The 24,858-nt window shown below is 43.4% G+C and overlaps 1 protein-coding gene across 2 annotated transcripts in view; it reads right to left on the bottom strand.

Annotated features, from left to right (window-relative positions):
• The window catches only part of NCOA2 (nuclear receptor coactivator 2), a 275,696-nt gene that overhangs the window by 19,584 nt on the left and 231,254 nt on the right, over nt 1-24,858 (bottom strand). For both annotated transcript variants that reach the window (XM_026662482.1, XM_026662487.1), the window contains 6 exons: nt 23,554-23,764; nt 18,358-18,564; nt 15,510-15,725; nt 14,635-14,764; nt 8,927-9,092; nt 6,794-7,072 (listed from right to left, as the gene is read on the bottom strand). In XM_026662482.1, the coding sequence (XP_026518267.1) occupies nt 6,794-7,072; nt 8,927-9,092; nt 14,635-14,764; nt 15,510-15,725; nt 18,358-18,564; nt 23,554-23,764 (1,209 nt within the window). The remainder of the gene's footprint in view (nt 1-6,793; nt 7,073-8,926; nt 9,093-14,634; nt 14,765-15,509; nt 15,726-18,357; nt 18,565-23,553; nt 23,765-24,858) is intronic.

The raw sequence follows: 24,858 nt of genomic DNA on the forward strand, positions 1-24,858 counted from the left end.
CTCTACAAATGTCCTGGATCGGTACTTGAGCCAGGAAGGCAGTCGAGGAGGCCTGGGCCCTCGTGGAATGAGCAGTGAGGCGTGGCGTCGGTACACCGGCCAGGTCGTAGCAAGCACGAATGCAGGACGTAATCCAAGAGGACAGGCACTGTGAAGAGACCGGTGAGCCTTTCATCCGGTCGGCCACCGCAACGAAGAGTTGCGTCGTCTTCCTAAATGGCTTTGTACGGTCAATATAGAAAGCCAGGGCCCTGCGGACGTCCAAAGAATGTAAACGCTGGTCTTGACGAGTAGCGTGCGGTTTCGGATGGAAGACCGGGAGAAATATATCCTGGTTTACGTGGAAAGGTGACACCACCTTCGGAAGAAAGGCAGGGTGGGGGCGAAGCTGCACCTTGTCCTTGTGGAACACCGTGTAAGGGGGCTCGGATGTCAGCGCCCTAAGTTCCGAGACGCGCCGTGCTGAGGTGATGGCTACGAGGAAGGCTGTCTTCCAAGACAAGTACAGGAGTGAGCAGGTCGCCAGTGGTTCAAACGGAGGCCCTGTGAGCCTGGAGAGGACGAGGTTGAGGTTCCACGTCGGAACCGGCTGTCGTTGCTGTGGGTACAGCCAGTCTAAGCCCTTGAGGAATCTAACGACCATCGGGTTAGAGAAGACCGAGGACGTGAGTTCTCCTGGGTGGAAAGCGGAAATAGCGGCGAGGTGAACCTTAATTGAGGATGTCGCCAAGCCTTGCTGTCTTAGGGACAGGAGGTATTCCAGTATCAAGGGGATAGGAGCTTGCGAGGGAGACGTAGCTCGTTGCTCACACCAACAGGAGAACCTCTTCCACTTGGCTAAATAAGTGGTCCGCGTAGAGGGCTTTCTACTTCCCAGCAGGACCTGTTGGACGGCCTGTGAGCATTGCCGCTCTGAGCGACTCAACCATGAAGCGTCCACGCCGTGAGGTGGAGCGACTGCAGGTCGGGGTGACACAACCGGCCGTGGTCCTGAGAGATGAGATCCGGACTCAAGGGGAGCGTGATCGGCCTCTGTACTGACAGCTCTAGCAGTGTGGTGTACCAGTGCTGTCTCGGCCAAGCGGGAGCGACTAGAATTACCCGTGCCTGGTCCCTGCGGATCTTGAGCAGCACCCTGTGGACCAGCGGGAATGGGGGAAAGGCGTAGAACAGATGGTCTTTCCATGCCATGAGGAAGGCGTCTGACCGAGAGCCCGGGGCTCGCCCGTGTAGGGAGCAGAATGCCTGGCACTTCCTGTTGGCCCGAGATGCGAACAGGTCGATCTGGGGAAACCCCCACCTTTGGAAGACGGAATAGATGATGTCCGGGCGAATCGACCACTCGTGCATCTGGAAGGACCTGCTGAGACGGTCCGCCAGCGTATTCTGGACTCCAGGCAGGAATGACGCCGTGAGATGTATCGAGTGGGCGATGCAGAAGTCCCACAGGCGAATGGCCTCTTGGCATAGGGGAGATGAGCGGGCTCCGCCTTGCTTGTTGATGTAAAACATGGCCGTGGTGTTGTCGGTGAGAATCAGCACGCAACGGCCCTGTAGGAAGTTGAGGAAAGCCTGACAAGCCAGGCGCACCGCCATCAGCTCTCGGACGTTGATGTGCAGGGCTAGTTGGGACGCGGACCACAGGCCTTGGGTATGGTGCTCCCCCAGGTGAGCGCCCCAGCCTAGAGATGAAGCGTCCGTAACTAGGTGGAGGGAGGGCTGTGGGGCGTGAAAGGGCACTCCTGCACAGACCGCCGTGCGATCCGTCCACCAGGCGAGAGAGGCCAAGACCGAGGCCGGAACCGTGACCACCATGTTCAGGTCGTCTTGATGAGGACGGTAAACCGATGACACCCAAGTCTGCAGTGGGCGAAGTCGCAGCCTGGCGTGCCTGGTTACGTAGGTACACGAGGCCATGTGGCCCAAAAGGGCAAGGCATGTTCTTATGGTGGTAATTGGGAAGGCCCTGAGTCCTTGAATGACGCTTGAGATGGTATGAAAGTGGCTGTCTGGCAGGATGGCTCGGGCACGTCTGGAGTCCAGGATTGCTCCAATGAACTCTATCCTCTGAGTTGGTACTAGAGTGGACTTCTCTCTGTTGAGTAGAATGCCCAGCTCGTGGAAAGTGTGTGTCACTATGTGGACATGAGCCTGCACTTGGTCTCTGGTGCGGCCGTGTACCAGCCAGTCGTCCAAGTACGGGAACAGCTGTATCCCTTGTCGACGAAGGAAGGCCGCGACGACTGCCAGACACTTTGTGAACACCCTGGGAGCCGAGGACAAGCCGAAGGGAAGGACTGCGAATTGGTAGTGCACCCTGTTTACTACAAATCGCAGGAAGCGTCTGTGGGGCGGATAAATTGCTATGTGGAAATAAGCGTCCTTCATGTCGAGGGCGGCGAACCAGTCTCCAGGATCCAGTGAAGGGATGATGGTCCCCAATGACACCATGCGGAACTTCAACTTTACTATGAATTTGTTGAGTCCGCGCAAGTCTAAGATGGGCCGTAGACCCCCTTTTGACTTGGGTATCAGGAAGTAGCGGGAGTAAAACCCCCTGCCCCTTAGCTCCGATGGAACCTCCTCTATGGCCCCCATAGCGAGGAGCCCAAAAACCTCCTGTGTAAGGAGTTGCTCGTGAGAAGGGTCCCTGAAGAGGGACGGGGAGGGGGAGTGGGAGGGGGGGGGCGAGGAAAACTGGAGGGCGTATCCCCTCTCCACCGTGCGAAGGACCCAATGGTCCGAGGTTATACGGGACCAAGCACGGTGGAAGCGGGAGAGGCGATCCCGGAAGGGGGGAGTTGGATCCTGGGTACCGGTCGTGGTGCCGTCCTCGACCGCACCTTCAAAAGGCTTGCCTAGGCCCTGAAGGTGGCCTAGGCTGGCCCTGGTTCTGACCGGGTTGAGGGCCGGTCGACCTTCGCCTACCACCTCGACCCCGCCTCCTAGCAAAGTCCTGTCTTGGATGAGGCGGGGGAGGGTAGAACCGCTGAGGCTGGGGCCTGAAGGGTCTGCGCTGAGGCCCTGGGACATGCATCCCCAGGGAGCGCATCATTGTCCGAGAGTCCTTAAGATTTTGGAGCCTAGAGTCTGTCTTCTCCGAAAAGAGGCCCTGGCCCTCAAACGGTAGGTCCTGCAGGGTCTGCTGCAGTTCAGGTGGCAAGCCTGACACCTGGAGCCAGGAGATTCGGCGCATTGCTATCCCCGACGCCAGGGTCCTAGCGGCCGAGTCCGCTATATCAAGGGACGCCTGCAGGGAGGTGCATGCCACCCGCTTGCCCTCCTCTACCAAGGCCCCGAACTCTTCCCTCGATTCCTGGGGAACCAGCTCTCTAAATTTCCCCATCGAGGACCACATATTAAATCCGTAGCGGCTCAGGAGCGCCTGCTGGTTCGCTGCCCGCAGTTGCAGCCCGCCAGCCGAATAGACCTTGCGTCCGAACAAATCGAAGCGCTTAGCGTCCTTCGATTTGGGCGCAGCAGCCTGCTGGCCATGGCGCTCCCGTGCATTGACTGATGAAACCACCAGTGAGCACGGTTGGGGGTGAGTGTACAAGTACTCATGTTCCTTGGAGGGCACAAAGTACTTCCTCTCAACCCCTCTGGCCGTGGGCGGAATAGAGGCCGGGGTTTGCCAGATGGTGGTGGCGTTCGCCTGGATAGTGCGGATCAGCGGTAATGCCACCCTGGATGGAGCATCCGCTGAAATGATCTGCACGATAGGATCATGGACCTCCGCAATCTCCTCCACCTGGAGGTCCATATTGCGAGCCATGCGGCGCAGCAGGTTCTGGTGGGCCCGAAGGTCTATAGGAGGCGGCCCAATGGCGGATGTGCCCGCTACGGCCTCATCAGGCGAGGACGAGGAGGATGTCCCCGGTGGCAAGGGGTCCAATGGTTGGTCCTGCTCCAGGTGTTCCTGGAGTTGGGCATCGCCTGCCCCCTGGTCCAGGGCCTCTGCAGGTGCGGGCACTGGAGCCTCCACGTCCCTTGGAGGAGGGCGGGAGATGGTGGACTCTGGGGCCCTAGGCTCCGAACGGCCCGAGCGGGAGGCAGATAGCGGAGCTCCTTGTGCCTGATGGTAGGCCCAAGGAGTCCAGAAGGACCAATGCGCAGGTCCTTGCATAGGGTCGTCGGTCTCCTGCAGGTGGCCGGCCTCCACTGCCTCAGATGATCGCGGCGCCGATCTCGACGGCCACGGCGGTGCCGAACCCGACGCCGTCGGCACCGGATGGTACGGTGCCGATCGGTGCCGGCCGTAAGGCGATCTGTCCCTGTGCGGTGCCGGAGAGCGGTGCCGGGATCTGGATCGGTGCCGGTAGTCCCTCCGGTGCCGGGATCCCGATCTGGAACGGGACGACGATCTGGAGGAGGCGTGGTACCGGGAGCGGCCCCTCGAGCCCGAGTGGCGCTCATACCGGTGCCGGGAGCTGCGTCTCGAGCCCGATCGGTGCCGGTCGTCGCGACGGTGCCGGGATGTTGAACGGCGCCGCGAAGAGGATCTGGGCCGCGAGTACGACCGGTGCCGAGGTGATATTCGGCGCCGGGACTCCGAGCGGCGTCGGGACCTGCTCCGGGATCTGGAGCGGTGCCGAGAGACTCGTGCTGGCGACAGTGGGCGCACCAGGGCAGGCTTTCCTCTGGACTGCAGCACGCGTGGAGCCACCGGTGCCGGGAGTTGCGACGGCGCCGGCTCCGTGAGGGCGATCAGGTCTCTCGCCGTAGCAAAGGTCTCCGGGGTGGAAGGGAGACAAGGTTCCACCACCAGCCTTGGTGGTGAAACAGTCCGCACCGGACTCAACGGCCTCGGTGCCGGAGTCGACGGCGTGGCCGCCTGCCTTTGGCGGTCCAACTGCGGACGCGGCTCTACCCCCGGCACCGGGGGAGCCGGTATCTTCGCGGCAGCAACGTCCCGCGCCTTGCTGGCCTTCTTATGGCCCGGAGAAAGGGATCGGCGCCGAGGTTCTTTAGGCGGGCGCGGTGCCGACGTCGGTCGGTGCCGAGCAGTCTTTTCCGCCGCACCGGTCGGGCCCGCCGGGGCGCTGCGCACCGAAGCGCTCGGTGCCGGGACAGGGCGCGCCGAGGGAGGATCCGGACTCAGAGCCGCCTCCATCAGGAGCTGTTGGAGTCTAAAGTCCCACTCCTTTCTTGTCCTCGGCTTGAAGGCCTTGCAGATAGGGCACTTATCTGCTGGATGAGCCTCCCCAAGGCACTTCAAGCAGGAACTATGCGGGTCGCTGGTTGGCATATGCTTCCCGCAGGACGTGCACGGCTTAAAGCCAGGAGCCTTGGGCATGGGCCCGGCTGTGCGCCGGGGGGGAAAAGGGGAAAAACACCCCCTAAACCCCCGATAACAATATACAACTATATATATACACTATACAACTAACTAACTTGAATAACTATCTATATAACTAACTATAACAACAACAATAAGAAGCTAGGGAGTGTGGAGATCAGCTATGCCGCGCTCCACAGTTCCAACGACCGTCAGGGGCGGTAAGAAGGAACTGAGGGGGCGCTGGGTCGGCTGGGGTATATATCCAGCGCCATAACGGCGCCACTCTAGGGGGCTCCACAGCCGACCCACCGGGTGTTGCTAGGGTAAAATCTTCCGACGATCGTGCACGCGGCGCGCACACACCTAACTGGAATGGATATGAGCAAGCACTCGAAGAAGAACTCTTATGTGCTTATAATTAAATTATTAGCATTTTCTCTAAGCTAGAATTTATCCTGATGTTTAAGCTGGAAATGATCTTAATGTAATGTGCATAACATTTTTATGTTCTATGTAAGACATGAGAGGCAATTGTCCTGTTGTACTAGGCACTGGTGGGGCCTCATCTGGAGAACTGTGTCTAGTTCTGGGCGCCACACTTTAAGAAAATTGTAGACAAATTTAAGGGAGTCCCAGAGGAGAGGAACAAAAAATGATAAAAGGTTTAGAAAACCTGACTTCTGAGGAAAGGTGAAAAAAATGGGCATGTTTATAAAGAGAAAAGAAGACCGAGGGGGACCTGATAAGTCTTCAAATTTGTTATGGGCTATTATAAAAAGGACTGATCAGTTGTTCGACATGTCCTCTGAAGGTGGGAAATCTTTCTAACTATAAAGATAGTTAAGCACTGGAACACGCTGGTAAGGGAGATTGTGGACCAGCTAGACAAACACATTTTAGGGATAGTCTAGGTTTACTTGGTCTTGCCTGAGTGCAGGGGGCTAGACTAGATGACCTCTCGAGGTCCCTTCCAGTGCTACAATTCTATGATTCTATGATTTTTAAATGTATATCAGTAAACAATATATGGCAAAAGGAATGGTGAATTAAAACAGTCACAAACTGGAAACAGTGACAAAAGAAAGCATTTAGGAATCTGGCAGCAATTCAGAAAACAAGTATATGATTAGGGTTCTGAATACAACTGAATAGAAAAAAAAAGTCCATACATCAAAAGACATCATTATAGCATTGCACAAAGGGCTAGTGAGACCAGGATTTGAGTACTTGGCACATTTTTTGCAACACATTATTATAGAAAAGATAATGACAAGCTGGTAAAGGTGCAGAAGAGGCCAACAAGGAGAATAAAGACACAATGTATTATCTCTGTAAAATTCATTATGGCCAATATTTCTATTTCAACTGTGGAATTCAACAGGAATAAATATAATAGGGAACACACTTAAGAATTAAACTATTCAGAGCTAGCTAAATTCAATGTATTTACTCTATATTAAATTACCATAATCTGACTGAACCAGTGGTAGATAACATATAAACATAGAATACCTGCTGTGCTTGGAGTCTATGTTGAAGCTGAAGTCTCAGCTGATTTGGCTGGTTCTGCACTATACCAGTAGGCCTGAGACCAGGCCTAGGTTGCATACGCAGTGTTGCGTAACCAGGCCGCTGTCCTATTGGGTGAAAGTTTGGGTCCTGCATGGGTGTATAACTACCCTGGGCCATTTGAGCCTGAGATGCATATTGTTGAGTGAAAACCGGTGCCTTTTGTTCTATTATGATGTTGGATTCCTGACTTGAGAATGGCTCTGGATCTACAGCTTGGCTCTGCAGAAATATACAAACCAAAATATATATAAACACATAGTAAAATATACTTCTGAATGGGATTATTCCAGTCTAAAAACCCAGTCTTCCCACAAAAATATGCCATTATTAAAGGGACACTGTATAGACAAATTTTGCCCAAAAAGACTGGTACATTTTTTTACTGATTTTTTAAACAAAACTTAAGATCAATAGAATTGTTTCCCTGACTTAAAAAAAATCAAGCAAAAAACCATTCCAATGAAAGGAGAAATTCTCTGCAGTCTTTTCAATGAAAACATCGCAACATTGTGCTAGTGCAGGAGAACTGAAAGTGAACACGACTAGAAATTCTAAACAGTGAGGACTAGCCTACTTTTATCACTGAAACTGGAAGAAATTCAAAGAGTAATAAATACACAAATAGTGAAAGACACATTAGATTTCAAAATATTTTCAGTGTTATTAAGCTGAGTTGCCATTTGCAATATAAATGTCTCAGATTTTCAAAGGAGCCAAAGGCAATTAAAAGCTCAGTTCTCATTTCAATGGGGGATGAGCACCTAACTTCCTTTGAGTATGTCTATACAACAGCTTTTTTACCTCAAGTTAACTGACTGAGAATTAACACAAGGCTGCTGACACATTTCTAAAGGCTATTCTGAACATTCCCTAAACATTTGTTCCAGGTTACAGTCATTTGAAGTTTACCTTAGACTGCTCAGTAGTTTACTCTGGCAATCAATTAACTCAAGGTTAAAAATCCTAGTGAAGATTAAGATTTTATCCATAAAAACTAGGACTTTCAAAGGTGACTATTCTTTTTATAAATTGTTAACATCTTAAATTTAACAGTTTCCTTTAAATCTGTAGAAGTCTTAAAACCATTTCCATGGAGACACTTGTTAAAAGAAATTCATATATCATTTTCCTTCAAATAAATAGTTCTTTTTCACACTGACCCTTTGGTAGTGCTCTTGAGGCTACTCACTACTACATGAATTACTTATGAATACAGAATGAAAGTTTCACCTAATGAAACGATCACCAGAATCTTGTCCCTACTGAAGCACTGTATTCAGTATTCTATCAGACAGGTGCATCTTTCTCATGTCCCGTTCAGGATTTTATTGACTCTATTTTACCACTTCAGAGTCCATAGATAAAGGAACAGATGCAGAGAAAGACAAAGGTCATATCTGAAATACAGGGTTATTTCAGAGGTACAGTTCTGACAAATGGGAAAAGAAATGGCCATAGTCGGCTACACAGATGAGCCACAAGCACCAACCCATCTCAGAATGTTAAACATTTATACAGGCAAGACTGACTGTTTTGATAATGCAATTTCAATTAAAAATTGGTTCTTGGCTCAGTCTTGTATCTAAGTCCTATTTTTTCCTAAGCCTTTACTATATTTCTATTTGTATTATTTTATTTAGCATTGTGTAACATTTTTTGTATCTGATGAGAACTAATTGAAAGTTAATAAAAACAATTGTGGGAAAAGGGATAAAAATAACAGATTAAGGACCCACTACAGCAAGGCATATAGGCACAATTCTAACATTAAACCAATATTGTTTTAGGTGGTTATGATAAAATCAGCTGTTGCAGGTGGAATATAGAGCCCTTAACTCAGATCTTGGCACTTAAATAAAGGAGGAACTAACTTGCATGAAATCTGTTTTACAATTAAATATACTGGCAATTTTTAAAGCTACACTCAATTCTTTTTACTGATCAGAACATTAAATGTTGTTGTTTTCCAAACTGAGAGCGTGTGTGTATATCACATCAATCTTTATCTCTCTCACTTTTAAGGGATTTCAACTTTTTAACTACTAATTTAGAATTTGATAGTATCAAGTATACCTGGCTAACCAGTTCTGGTATTCCAAGAGCCCTGTCAATTTCTTCTAGGCCATCAAAATTCCTTAGTGCCAAATAAAGCTGATCCAGGAGCGTTCCCTCATCACTTGGTGACTCTGATGAAGGATGCGGGCACAGCAAGTCATCTGGTGAGCTGCCAAACGGTTGCCTGTGAAGACATGAATATAACTTTGGTAAAGGTGTTGGAAGAAGAGTACCCATTTCATGTGGATAAATGATTATTTCTCACAAATTGAGCTAATGAGTCTTGTACTACAGGTAACAATTATTTCCATAGCTGCCAATTTTGTTTGGTAACTTCTCACTGTGTAATTCCCAAAGAAACATCTATACAATTCTCCCTTAAGTCACCAAGTGTTGTATGCATGCATGCAGAGGGAAACACAAATACTGCCAGAGATATTTCTCAGAACTAACTTCACAGAATGGGATCAACAAATGAATATGAAAGTCAATGTAGAATATGTTTAATGAAGACAGACGCAAATCACTTAGCTAAATAAACAGAAAAGGAATGACATCTTTTTACTAGTAACTCCAAATTACATACACTAGATTAAAGATACTACCATGAGCAGATATAAGGACATAGTCATATAGAAAGCTTCCTTAAGAGTGGAACCACACTCACTCTTATTTATCACCCTTGTGAATCAGACCATATAGTCAAAGGGTAAAATTCATCCCAACTCACCATACCAAGCTCAAGTAGCCCAGTTTTGTGCCAACAAAGAGAACAAAGGAAGACTTCCTCTACTCCATGTCACAGAGTGCAATAGCACCATTGAGGCAACAGCTCCGTTCACTGGGAAGTGGTAAAACCACACAGCAGTGGATCCATCAACACCCACTCTTGCCCAGGCTAAAAAACTTTACTTTGCAGGGATGTATGTCCTGATTCAGCAAAGCACTTAAGCACGTTCTTAACTTTAAACATGTGTTTGAGTGCCACTGACTTCAGTGAAAACTTAAGTGCATGGCGCATGCTTAAATGCTTGATCGAATTGGGCCTTAGAATGGCGCCACGAAGGAGATGGGCATTCTGTCATGTAAAGAGCGCTGAGTCTCCAAATCCTGTTCTCCATCCAGTAGAACTGCACTTGGCAGGCAGGCACCTCACAGCTGCAAAGGCAGGAGGAAGTTTTATCCCCAAACTGGAAGATCGTACTTATTTAGAAATAAAACTGGATTTGAAACACCATTTCAGCTGCAGCTAAATACCATATCTCTTCTGGGTACTTCACACAGAAATGTTACAGGACCCTATATAGCTTACAGACATATACAAACATACTACAGAGGATGCAGCCTGCTGGAAGTGCAAGGTCACCCGAGGCACTACCTTACATGTTGCAAGGGAATGTCCTGTCAAAGGCAATTACTGAGAGTCAGTGGCAAGCTTTCTGTTAGACTTTGGGGGGCGAAAACAGATCTACACAATACACTGATACTCTTGGCAAATACCTCACCATGCACCCAGCTTTGAGAAGATATACTGCCAGAGTTAGCATACTGTTAGCATTATGTTAGCTTCCATAATGAAATTATTATTTGCCAGTGGGAGTCTAATCTCCACACCACAGTGAAGGCTAAGAGAAATACTGCCAGACTACACACTGGAGAAGAAAACATATTCCAGGGATTATGACCAACTGGATACCCATTCACTCAGCAAAGTAATAAAATATACTAAACAGCTCATATATATACACTAAACAGCATTTAGCATCTTTCAAACACTGCACAAATATAAACTTATTAATCATATAGAGAGAAAATTACTAACATTCGCTCTCCCGTGGAATTAGAAATAATTTTAGGAGAAAAACAATAGACAAATCCTACAACCTTTATCCAAGTTGATATCAAACTCAACAAGTGACCTTGTTAAAAAAAGCACTCCTGGAGCCAAAAAAAAAAAAAAAAAAAGAAATTGTGAATGGATATGAATATATACAATGAGAAAACAAAAATAATAAATCAAAACTTTGAATGTCAAACAATTGGAATTATTTACTGATAACTCATCTATTGTGTACACACTGATGCTAAGATCAACTCTTATCTATACAAGTGTATTCTTTTCTGAATAATTAATTTTGTAACAAACTGTATGATATATACTCCTGATAATAATTAATCAAATTATTTAAAAAAAAAAAAGACAACTCAGTGCTTGCTTGACAAACAACTAGTTGGCTTCCTTATTATGTAGATTGCAGATCACTATTTGTCCCAGATAACATACAATAATATAAAGATTGTGAAATCTAATCCATCAAGAGATGATGCAAACAAGCCAGGTAGATGAAAGGGGATTGGCAAATATTGATGCAGTAATAAACTATTTCCTAATTACAATGTACAAAATAATTGTTTGACTTTTAGATCCATTGGAGAAAATAGAGAAAAAACTGTAGTTTACATAAAAGGTGAAGTGAAGTTGGATCTGGACTCTGCTAAATATATCCCATTATATCACAGCTGAAGCTTACAATATACATACTTCTTTACCTGAATGAAATTCAATAGTAAACTATTGAAACTGAAGATAATTATTTTTCAATATTATGAAGCGCTAATCTTTGCAGGCCACAATCTGCCAGAGAAGTAAACTATGAAATGATTAGGCCCATTAGTGAGGGTGCTCCACATCTTGCATAATTGGGCCCTCAGTTTGTAATCTGCTAGGGGCAAGGAGCCTGGGTGAAAACCTGTCTCCATTGAAGTCAATGGGAGTTTACCGTTGACATCAATGGAACCAAGATATCATGCTCTGTCTTTATTGGGTTCTGTACGAACCCTATGTCACTAAATAAGTAATGACAATGACATTCTCCAGTCCTGATTCCAAAATGGAAGTTCTGGCCAGCACAAGTTGAAAGTCTGCACAGACTCCTGAACAGTCATTTGATAAATACATGACAATTTTCCTTGTTTGTGGACTCTCTACCTAGTAGCACAATGCATCATGAAAGTATTAAGAAAAACATGCTTTATCAATTACTGTACCAGAAACAGGAAAATTCTGAACGCTTCCCACTGTGTATAATACATTAAAAAACCCACAAATCTCCTTCTAACAGGAATATATTTATCCTCTGATCCTAACCATAGCAATATTAGGCCACTGCAACATGCTTTACCAGACACTACACATTACAAGTATCCAGAAACTGAAGTTGGTACAAAATGCAGACGCCTTCTTATTTAACTGTGTATCTTGCCACAAGTGTATCCAATCTGCGTGTCATTATCTACACAGGCCATTTATGGGTTTCCCAGTGGAGCTTAAGGCATTGGTTCTGACCTTATAAGCCCTAAATGGCTAACTGAGAGGCTGCCTCTCACCTTGTGCCATACAGCCACATTTTAGATCAGCATGTTCAAGCTCAAGTTGAAATCCCACAGGTAAGAACAGGAAAAGGCTGCTGGAAGGGCATTTTCTCGGGATCCCATGTTCTCAGAATTTACTCTTCTCTTGGTCCTATATAGTTCAAATCTATTGCCTTCAGGACATGCTGTAAAGTGCAGCTTTTTTCCTCCCTCAGACATTTGCAAACGGGAACAGTGTGAGGACAGGACTTTGGGGGAATACAATTATTTTAGCTTATTTCCCTGGTTTGTTGGCATTGCTGTGATTTAGTTATTTTGGAGAGATATTTCTGTTGGAAGTACTTTTAAGTAGGGCTGTCGATTAATCGCAGTTAACTCACGTGATTAACTCAAAAAAATTAATCGCGATTAATTGCAGTCTTAATCACAATGTTAAACAACAGAATACCAATAGAAATTTATTAAATATTTTGGATGTTTTTCTGTATTTTCCATATATATATTGTATTCTGTGTTGTAATTGAAATCAAAGTGTATATTATTTTTTATTACAAATATTTGCACTGTAAAATGATAAACAAAAGAAACCGTATTTTTCAATTCACCTCATACAAGTACTATAGTGCGATCTCGATCTCTTTGCCGTGAAAGTGCAACTTAAAAGTGTAGATTTTTTTTGTTTTGTTTTTGAGTGCAGTTATGTAACAATGTAAAACTTCAGAGCCTACAAGTCCACTCAGTCCTACTTCTTGTTCAGCTAATCGCTAAGACAAACAAGTTTGTTTACATTTACAGGAGATAATGCTGCCCGCTTCTTATTTACAATGTCACCAGAAAGTGAGAACGGGAATTTGCATGACACTTTTGTAGCTGGCATTGCAAGGTATTTATGTGCCAGATATGCTAAACATTTGGATGTCCCTTCATGCTTCGGCCACCATTCCCGAGGACATGCTTCCATGCTGATGATTCTACATTTGTAAGTCCAACTTTCATGATAGAGAGATTGTACTACAGTGCTTGTATTATGTGAATTGAAAAATACTATTTCTTTTGTTTTTTTACAGTACAAATACTTGTAATCAAAAATAAATATAAAGTGAGCACTGTACACTTTGTATTCTGTTTTGTAATTGAAATCAATATATTTGAAAATGTAGAAAACATCCAAAATATTTAAATAAATGGTATTCTATTGTTTAATTGTGCAAATAATTTTTTTAATTGCTTGACAGCCCTACTTTTAAGGTATGTCAAAGGTGCCATATGGAGCATATGGAGAATAGCATCGGGAGAACTATTGGAAAAACATGATAAAGTGGGAAAAGCATCAGGAAAGACTGGAACTAAGGCCATGTTAAAGCTATAAATAACACATCATACTCTGAAATAGTCACAGGCTATGTTCTCTCCCCCCCACTCCCCGCTTTCAAATCATTCCTCAAAATTCACTTCTTTCAACTTATTTCCATGCTGATTTCCTTCCCTGTGCTCCTCTCCTATCCTGCCCTACTTCACTCTCAATTTGAAAACGTGTTCCTCTTTCATCTGCATGTTCTCTGTTTATCTAATTTAAACTGTACACCTTTTGGGGGCAGAGAATGTGACTTTTTAAGATCTCTGTAAAGCCCCATGCACAGTTATGGCACTATAGGAAATGTATAGTAACAAATCTAAAGAAAAACATACAAGTTTAATATGCACTGATCAGACTGTAATTATGCATTTGGTACTGCGAAAAACAGACTTATATAATTTTAACCCAGGGAGAGAGAGACTTTCAGTCTTGCTTCATTTTTTCTCTCCTGCTCTTTATAGGATTCTAGCCCGAATAAAACAAAACATACAAATAAAAAAAACCTCCCCAGAAGTTGAAGGGTGATCGACACTAGAAAAAGTAGTACCCACATTAGAGCAACAGGCAGCAATATTGTAGCTGCACTCATGGTAAGCCACTAATGTAAATAGGGCTCAGGCATCTTTTCCATCTGTTCACCTACTAGTTTTCATGACTTGATGGTAAAAAAATGCAGAGTCCTGCCTATATTAATTCTTGCACTATTTCCACCACCTGTGCATCTGCACCAGTGATGGGAGTTGATGCAATATGGAGGCATAAATTCTTTCAGTGTACACCTGGCCTAACCAGCAGAAGGAGTAATTGGAGGTAATGCTAAGTCATGAATGCATATTGTAGACATATAAATGTGCAACAAGCATAAATCGACAATTTTGTTCCCTGAAAGCATGCACTACGTACATTAAAAAAGAGTTTGTTCCCATGAAGCTCATAAAATGTGGACCTACAAGTTTTCCTGTAAAATATGACTTTTTGATTTGCCACTAAGACTGACCTGTTCTGATTACCAAAAGATGTCTGATCTATAGGCAAGATGCTGTCCGGCCACGGTGCGGTCTGATTCGGAGGAGCTTGCTGTTGGCTGTATTGAGGTCCCCCCATATTCATCTCCAGTTCAGATGGCCCTAAACAAGAAAAAGCAATCAAAGAACATCTGTGACAGTGAAGGGCCACTACCTTACTGTTGGTGCTTTCAAATAAGTTATATTTGCTTTGAGTGAACAAAAATTGTCAGCATCTTCATTTGTAAAGAGGCATATAGACAATAGATCTTTTGTCTCAGTTTAACCATCATTCCAATTTAAGACTTTGCTTTCTTCACGTTGCACTTTAACAATTCCAAAGCATCGTGAAATTACTGGTCAATAAATCTTCCACTTTTTTTTTATTTTTTAGCATACATCAAAAGAACTCTGCAAATACAAATTGATGAGTATGGTACTACATTTGATGTGACATAACAAATGCAAATATGAACAAAGACTAGTGCAAAGGGTGTGGCATTCTACATACAATCTGTATCCAAATGTACTTGCTTTAGTATTGACCTAGTACAAAGGACGTGTTAAAATATATATTTTCTTTATTTTTTCATAAACTAGAAAATCTTTCTATCCTATTCCTTTGGTCACACATTTCTGTGTGGCTAAAGAAAGTCAGAAACTGTCACATAGTGACAAACATTAAAATACACACCTTATATAGGCTTTCTCCTGGTTGAATGGGATATTTCCACTGTAGGGAGCATCTAACTTGCTCAACACAATTTCAATCAAGTCTATATTTGAAGCTATATGTTACCTTCTTCTACCTAATCATACAATGCAGTAACTGCAAAATAATATACTACAATAAGGCACTGGGGCTTACCCATATTCATGACTTGAGACTGAAGCATCTGTCTTGGGCCTGGCTGGCTGCTGGGTCTCATAGGAATGCTGGCTGTTGGGTTACGTATCATGCCTCCTTGGATTGGCCTGTTCATGGCACTGGTTGTAGCAGCACAGGTTACCCTCACAGCAGAACCCTGAGCACCCCAGTCTCCAGATGGCATGGCGGGCCGAGGGGTATTACCACCAACCATTCCTGTATAAAATCCAAATACAGTGAAACCTAGATGCAAGCCTTGAAAACATCTCCAAATATTCCTGTTGGTTGATTAGTTTAATTTTCCAGAGAAAAATGTACTAGTTTGTCAGGTTTTATTCAAAGCAAATTATATCTCAACTGCCCGTTCAGACGTGTAACTCTGCAGGCTTGTGCATTTTGCCGTTCAGTTGGGGAACTGGGGACTACTACAGGTTTTACATGAAGGTGACCCTTTTATCATTTCTGAAAAGCTGTTAAGCGTAAGTGTTCCCATATGTACTCCACAACAGGTGCTGAGGGTGTGTGGATAACCCTGACTTCCTTCCTCAGGAAATGAATCATGTTTGCTGGCATACATGTCAGCGATTTACTTTTCAAGTCCTGTGTGAGAACGTGAAGATCTGGGCAACAACACGATATTAATATACATTTATAAACAACAAAAATGTAAGTATTAATTCTTATCTTTTTTTATTATTAATCACTGATCTTTTGAAAAATCTTGTCATTCATAACCAGGAGCCTTCCTAACTACAAGACTTACCCGGACAAACTTGAATCAATAGATGGTGCAGGGAAATTACTCACAGGAACTTTCTGATACTTGGTGCAGTTCATTACGGTTATATTAGGGGAAGTCCTCCTACACCTACTGTAAACCACTAATATAATTTATTTACACTTTAAATTTATAGGCTTAGAGTACTGTACTACTGTGGTAATCAAAAAACTAAAACTTGTAGAAATACAGCATTGGTAATCATTTCAATACTGTACTAATATAGGAAATGTTGGCTCAGCTCAGGTGGCTGGTCTCTCTAACCTGGTACCCTGAATAATCAGTGGCCAGTGCCTTCAGAGGGTGGTAAAAATAATAATTCACCACGCCAATTGTGCAATGCAATATATTGAGGGGGAAAAGTCCCCTCCTGATCCTTGCAGGCAATCAGCTTTCTACCTGAAGTATGAAATTCGCTTCCATATGACTTCTGGTTTTTTTTTTTTTTTTTTTTTTTTTACATCTACACAATTCTGTCAGCTGAAACACATGGCGAACTAGCACAAATGGCAAGAATATGGATGGCAAGCTCCAACATGCATGCTTAGTAAGGAGAAAAGTAATTCCCCTGAAAGCCTTCAAGACAATCCCTAAACTGCTCTATAAGATATTTTAATTGCTGGCACAGTAGTACAATTTGTATTTCCTGATATTGATACAAAATGAATATATAACTGACCTTTTGCTGTCAGCATTTAACATGCTTTACACCAGTGGTTCTCAACCAGGAGTCCGGGGCCCACTGGCGGCCCCTGAGCACGTTGCAGGGAGTCCACCAAGCAGGGCTGGCATTAGACTTGCTGTGGCCCAGGGCAGAAAGCCATAGCCCCACTGCATGGGGCTGAAGCCTGGGGTTCCAAGCCCTGCCACCCAGGTCTGAAGTCAAAGCTTGAGCAACTTAGCTTCACAGGGCCCACTGTGATGTGGGATCCCGGGCAATTGCCCTACTTGCTACCTTCTAATGCTGGCTCTGCCTTTTATATGCAGAAAAACAGCTGTTGTGGCACATGTGGGCCGTGGAGTTTTTATAGCATGGGGGAGAGGGGGGCTCAGAAAGAAAAAGGTTGAGAACCCCGGCTTTATAGCATCTGACTATTCAGAATTCTTAACTGGAGTTTCATACTTCATAATCGTAAAACGTATGGTAACTGATGTAAGTAACTAAACAGAGACACTTCACCCAAACTTTTCCAGTAACGTTTTCCCCTCTGATAACCTTTGTAAGGTTTAGAGGCAACTTACAGAAGTCCATTATAGACATGGTACAATCAATAATCAAGTTTTAAAAAGGTAAATTCAATTACAGATTTCTAATGCTTCAAACAAGACCAGGTTACCTGATTCATAAGTCATAAACCCAGTTTCTTTTACTTAAAGTGAATCTTAATGGCCATGAAAGTAGACAAACGGAGAGCACCAGAGACAGAAGTTCTGTTTTTAATCATGGAATATACTTAGTATGGGCAGCAATATCACCAATATGCTTGAAATTCTGTTTTGGAGGTGATATTTCTGTGATGGAGAGGACAGCTCATTCTCTGTGGTCATTTAATTCTTGACCAAAAGGGTGCCCTTTTGCAGTAGATACACCAAACTATTAACAATGGGACAGAGATCACCAATTCATTTCACATAGATCACTGAAAAGCCAATTGGCTTCTTCTTCGTTTGGTTTCTACCAATTTTGGTGACATCTGAACCTGGAAAGCTGACGCGAAAGAGTCCCTATTCCATTACTAATCCAATGAGCCTTTTAGTATCTCCACCCATGCCTTTCACATGGTAAGTGAAAAAGCACGTATTCTTGTGCACCACTTAACCAACAAACATTGTGAAGTAGTCCAGGGCAAAACTGATGTGCCACTAGGGTTTGCTGTTTTATTGTAACTGTCCACTGTGTGGACAATTTTACAGACATTTGAGGTTTTCCATTCAGGTTGTGCTTGATTAGGACTTTAGATACATACAGGATGCATCTGTAATGATTCCTACCTTGATTATGTTACACATAAATACGTCCAATTAATTAAATAAGTTAACAAAAATAGGAAACAGTATTTGAATTCTTACCTGTGCTATTGTTCCCTAAAGTTCCTTGATTTCCTATCATCCCTTGACTGCCCATCATTCCTGGCTGAGGTATCACTGAATATGGACTACTGTTTCTTATCGGTGGGAATGGTCCTGAACCTGATGGGTTTTGCAATGTGATGTCGAGTGGTAAATTCTGGTTTGGTAATAACCTGCCCAGTTGTCCTGCCCGTGGGTTATTAAAAGCTACACCGAAGAGAGAGGAAAAGTGAAAAAAACAAGGTTACAAGAATAGAAACTTAACTTATAAAAATACATTCTTCAAACAGAGGGGTTGCGATATGCAACGTTGCATGCGCATATCACTCCGTAGCTGTATTGGATATGCCCCATCCAGACAGCATTACAAAAAATGCGAGGAACGACAGGTAGTGATTTGTATTTTAAATAGTAAATGGTGTAAAGTTAAAATAATTTACTGAAGTACAACTACAGCATACGTGTACTACCAGGTGACGTGTGCTTCACTGCCAAACAACCATATCCCTAAAAGGACTGTGGCTGAAAACAGAAGTGCAGATGTCAGCCTGAGGCAAAACTGTTATAAAATTCAGAGTTTGATAGGCTTCACAACTTTCCGCATATAAACTGTATCCCTGAAGGCACCAAAATCCGTGAAGAAGGCCTCTGGCTGTATGTGGTCATTTGCTGATACTGTTACTATCCCTCCTTACATAGAATTTTATTTTTTTTGCCATGAGTGAACACCTGTACTTTCAAGGTTCAGAAACAATTTTTTCAGGCTGAAGTCTTAGTACTATACCACCAGTGACAACAAAACTACCAGGAAAATAGTTTTCCTTAAGTTCACTTCTAACTACTTTAACAAGTACATCTGAATTTCAAGACATTCCAACACATCCTATTTCTTAAAGAAACTTACTTGTCCATTACCCCCACCTTTTTTGTGAATCTATTCCTCTGCTGGGGCTAATTTTAAAAGAATTTTTGCTTTAAAAATCAGCCTCAACAGAGAAAAATGCATATAGGTTTTATTAGAAAGGTGAATGTCAACTCTTCAAAAGAAAGCAACTCAGGGACAGTTATTCTTTGAGAGACTTTTAAAAGGACAGCAACTACTTCCTAGAATCTACTAAGTGGTTCCCAGCTATGCTCTGTAGACCCTCTTGCTGCTCACATGGTACTGGCTCTTCCTCTCTTGTTACCTGCATCACACATATACTGCTAAAATACATTAAATATTTTCCTAAAATTATTTTTCCATACAAACATTTTCAGCAACTGCCCCAGGGATAGTCTCTGACTGTGGATGGCAAGAAGTCATCCACAAAACAACTTCATTTTGATGGAACCACACTACAAGAAAGCTAGAGAACTTCTTATTTACTCCAAACTATAGTACAGACACTTATAAATCTGAGAATTCAGATGAAGTATTATTAAGCTAGTTTAAAAAATCAGAAACATCTTACTACAAAAGGTGTCTAACTTGTCTTTCCTCTTTATTGTGTCATATGACAGGAAGCACCTGTGTGAATTATTTTCTTCTGATGTTTCAAATTCTTTGCAGTAACTCTTTTGTATAAACCTAAGGTGAGTCAAAACTTTGTCCACAGTACCTCACTCCTGACCATCAGATCCTGAAACACCATATTTAACATCAGTACAAACAAACAAACAAACAAACCAACCAACCAAGTTTGGTTACCAGAGAGACCAACTGGCCCTACCGATTTAAGATGGGTGGGTACCACAAAGTCCAACTCAGAACTGAGCCAAAACCTGATTTCAGTAGCAATCCTAGGACACTTGCACTCTGAGCCAGCAAAGGCTTGAAATAATGCAGACACGGAGAGAGTTGTTATGAATGCAGCTTTATAATTAGCCAATGATAATAGAAAGGAAACACTGGCAGCCCAGAAGGAGAAGGGGGCTGAGGGAACGCAATCAGATTGAGCAAATTCTAGTGGCTACAGTCAATTTTTTTAAAATAAGTACCAATGTATTCTTAAGTATTGTAAGAAAAAGCCTCAATAAAATATTACAGGCAATTTCCAGAGAAATCTGATGAGGTTTAACAAGGACAAGTGCAGAGTCCTGCACTTAGGATGGAAGAATCCCATGTACTGCTACAGACTAGGGACTGAGTGGCTAGGCAGCAGTTCTGCAGAAAAGGACCTAGGGATTACAGTGAACGAGAAGCTGAATACGAGTCAACAGTGTGCCCTTGTTGCCAAGAAGGCTAACTGAATTTTGGGCTGTATAAGTCGGGGCATGCCAGCAGATCGAGGGACGTGATCATTCCCCTCTATTTGTCATTGGTGAGGCCTCATCTGGTGTCCAGTTTTGGGCCCCACACTACAAGAAGGGTGTGGAAAAATTGGAAAGAGTCCAGCAGAGGGCAACAAAAATGATTAGGGGGCTGGAGCACATGACTTATGAGGAGAGGCTGAGGGAACTGGAATTATTTAGTCTGCAGAAGAGAAGAATGAAGGGGGATTTGATACCTGCTTTCAACTATCTGAAAAGGGGTTCCAAAGAGGATGGATCTAGACTGTTCTCAGTGGTACCAGATGACAGAACAAGGAGTAATAGTCTCAAGTTGCAGTGGGGGAGGTTCAGGTTGGATATTAGGAAAAACTTTTTCACTCGGAGGGTGGTGAAGCACTGGAATGGGTTACCTACGGAGGTGGTGGAATCTCTTTCCTTAGAGGTTTTTAAGGTCAGGCTTGATGAAGCCCTGGTTTGGATGATTTAGTTGGGGATTGGTCCTGCTTTGAGCAGGGGGTTGGACTAGATGACCTTCTGAGGTCCCTTCCAACCCTGATATTCTATGATTCTATGATTCTGAAAAATAACTAAATGTTTTTATTAAAATAAAAACTCTTTTGGAATTGAATACGATTTAACACGGATTCTGTATTAGTTTTGTAGGTGTTTATGGCACGACACAAGAAAGAGGAATCCACTCACTATTTCAGTGCACATATAATTTTCTCTATAATACTTAAATTGCAAAACTAGGCAGATGATTCCATGGGACATTGATGCAAGAGCAGGCTGGGGAGAAACCATATTTTGTGATATTACTGGGTAAGGAAAACAGAACTGCCTGGTTTACAAAACTACTGAGGGGGGAGGGATAGCTTAATGGTTTGAGCATTGGCCTGCTAAACCCAGGGTTGTGAGTTCAATCCTTGAGGGGGCCATTTAGGGAACTGGGGTAAAAATCTGTCTAGGGATTGGTCCTGCTTTGAGCAGGGGGTTGGACTAGATGACCTTCTGAGGTCCCTTCCAACCCTAATATTCTATGATTCTAAAACCCAATATGACTTCCTGCTTTGCTGTTGTGCAATTAGGAGCTCTGGAAACAGACTTAAAAGGTGCAGGTGTGACTGTGTTTCCAAGGTTCCTTTCTGCAATTTAATACACAGAAACACTTAAAATATAATTTTATTTACATTACAAAGTAGAATAAAATAATAATAGTATCTAATGTTCCTGTGAATGAAACAACTTTGGTTCTGCGTAAAGTTTGAGCAAGTCATGTCAAATACATGATTTGGCCTAAATAAGAGCTGAAGGAAGTGTGATGTCAAAAGCAGACACTGAAGGGCTAATGTCCTAGTGAAAGGACAAAAGATTGGCCATGAGGGGACCACTTAGGGATCTGGGGCAAAATCAGTACTTGGTCCTGCTAGTGAAGGCAGGGAGCTGGACTTGATGACCTCAGGGTCCCTTCCAATTCTATGAGATAGGTGTATCTCAATATATTAGTGGTCTTTGATTTTGGGTCCTCATCCTGAGATACCTTAAAACTTCTGAAAATTTAAATCTTGGCTAGGAGAACCTTTTGGAAATGAGCCACTGCACCCCCCTTTAAAAAGAGGTCAGGTAAGAGGAAGTAATGTCAGCCAATGCAGACAGTTAACTCAGGAAAGCCACGAGGTGTCTGGGCCACATGGGAGGGGACTGTCAGACCAGGACTGTCACACAGGACGCTATTAAGACTCAGGAAGCACAAAGACTTCTCTTTGAATTATGTACTGCCTAGGAAAGTCTTCCTCCACTTACCAAAGTGAGTATATTAAACACTGTTTAAACCACATCCACACCATGACACAAATTGACCCAAGGCAAAGCATTCACAAGTACAAACAAAATGTTAGTCTTAGCTCATGAAAAACAAAATAGGGAACACATAATAATGTAAACTAAGAAATAAATTTGAAAATTGACTTCTTTGGCTTTTGTCACGTAATATGTTACATTTAAATATAATGGTCAGTAGTGTTAGGTATATATCTAGCTTTTAAAAAGAATGTTAAGAAAGTTTTGAAGGGTTAAAAATGTGAATTTACCTGACGGGAGATGCCACTGGTCTTGAATAAATACGTGTTTAGAAAGTTTACAAAAATCCACAGAATAGTTCCAGTTTATTAAATAAATGGGTATTTTAATAATATGTCTAAAAACTATATTTAGGAGGTATTTAGAGCCCAGTCTATAAGGGTAAATATTTAAGCAGGATTTAAAAAAACAAACCAAAAACAAAACAAAACAAAACAAAAACCAGGTTTATCTCAACTTTCATTTTTGATAACACACCGACCTTACTTGCAGTAATTATTTTTCACAATCAGCTAAATATTTCACTTACAACATGTAATTTCACTTATAGGGACATTGTCAACTTGAAATTGAGTCAATTGAAAACAATTGGTTCAAATTCAGTGTAGGTATTAAACTTGGCCATAAGTCCTGCTGGAAGTTTTGTAATTTTAGAAGCACATTTTCCTATTTATCCTAATAAAAAATTCCTCCCCCCTCCCCCTTTTTATTGTGGGAAACAGTAAAAACAACTATACAGAAAATGCTGTCAAATGTACAAAGTTAACAGGCTGGAAAAAACAATAATATAGTATTACTGTTATTTATAACAATAGCAGGTAAAATATTTTCAAACAGACATGTCAATTTTATTTTAAATTGAGTGTCCCTTTAACCCTTCAAAAGGACACTGACTTTCAGCACAGTGCAATATTTTGTTTCCAATTGATCAGGACAGCAGATGGCGCTGTTGTGTCAAAGCAGATCTGAAATAGCTCAACTGTCTACTTCACGGCCTGCCAGCCCTTGGGGCATCATTGCAAAACCTACATTTTCATCTGACAATTTCATACACTTGTATGACCAGTTATAACACAAACTCACTGCTCTGTGAAATCCTCATTGCTGGTTTCTGGGTTCCAACAGACGTGCCAGGGCTGTTTTCACCTGTGAGCTGCATGAGGTCATTGATGATGGCTTGCTTGTCGACTGATCCAGCTGAAGCACCAGGCCGGGTATCTGGGAAAAGCTGTTGTAACTGACTATTCTGTAGATCATCCAGAATCTCCTCCAAGTTATCCAACTCACTGCCCGGCTGCAATGAAAATATAGCACAGTTTGTTCTCTGTATGAACAGTAGATAGGGTCCAATCATAGCTCTTAGAGCCAGTGGAGCACTGAGAGGAGAGTGAATACCTGTAGTGCCTGAGAGGCATTAGGTATTGTCTCCAGGGAGCCTGGTGAAGCGATGGGGGGTGGGGGAGGACTCACTATACCTGTAGAAAAGGGGTAGGGTGCACTCCCTCCAGTGTTTGCCACACATAGCCAGTCAGCCCAACCATCCTTGTTTAGGTTACTTAACTGTGCCAAGAGTCAGAGCTGTCCCCTTGGGTATGGTGAATTGGGGCAACTGCTCCAGGCCCCACGTTTTGGGGGGCCCTGAGAGCCAGTGTGATTGGCCGGCGCATTGGGTCCCAGAATTGATTGATTCATCACTTCCACCCCGGGCCCTGCACCCCCCCCAAGGACGGCCCTGCCAAGAGTACTGGAACGTTTCTCTCAGCTGAGGGTCAGAGTGCCTCATGCACAGGTGAACTGTGTACTGTTCCCTCAGCACTAAGGCAATGATAATTTGGCAGAGAGAGAGAGAGAGAGAGAGAGAGAGAGAGAGGGTTCACAGCGGTGGCAAGGATGCTGATTTGTGTAGATATAACAAATAATAAAGTCCTCACAATCATATTGCTACTCTTTTTATGACTAAGACACACTATAGAAAAATTACTTTATATTTGACTAACAAACCCTCAACATTCATATTTTCCTTGTTAAGCTTAAAAACGGAATACTGTGCATAAGCTAAACATTACAGCTATGTAGAAATTAAATTCAAAAGAAATTGGCAATAAAATGAAGTGCTGTATATTAAACAGCTGCTAATTAGTTACTAGATTTAGGAGTCTATCTTGCTCTAGTTATGCACACAACTCCCAAAAACATCAGTGGGAATTACCTATCTGCAAGCAAGAAGAGAACAGACCTCTAATTAGATTAAACATCTACAACTAAGTTCAGTTTACTCAAAAAACCTCCAGAAAATTAAAATCCAACAGATAAACACAAAAGTTGAACAGTGCGTTTTTCTTGGAGGTGTCCATTTCATAGATGTTAGCATTGCTTAACTCTTTCTCT

This window comes from Terrapene carolina, unplaced genomic scaffold, assembly GCF_002925995.2.
Source record: "Terrapene carolina triunguis isolate 2854851 unplaced genomic scaffold, T_m_triunguis-2.0 Scaffold58, whole genome shotgun sequence".
In the NCBI taxonomy this organism is placed as follows: domain Eukaryota; kingdom Metazoa; phylum Chordata; order Testudines; family Emydidae; genus Terrapene; species Terrapene triunguis.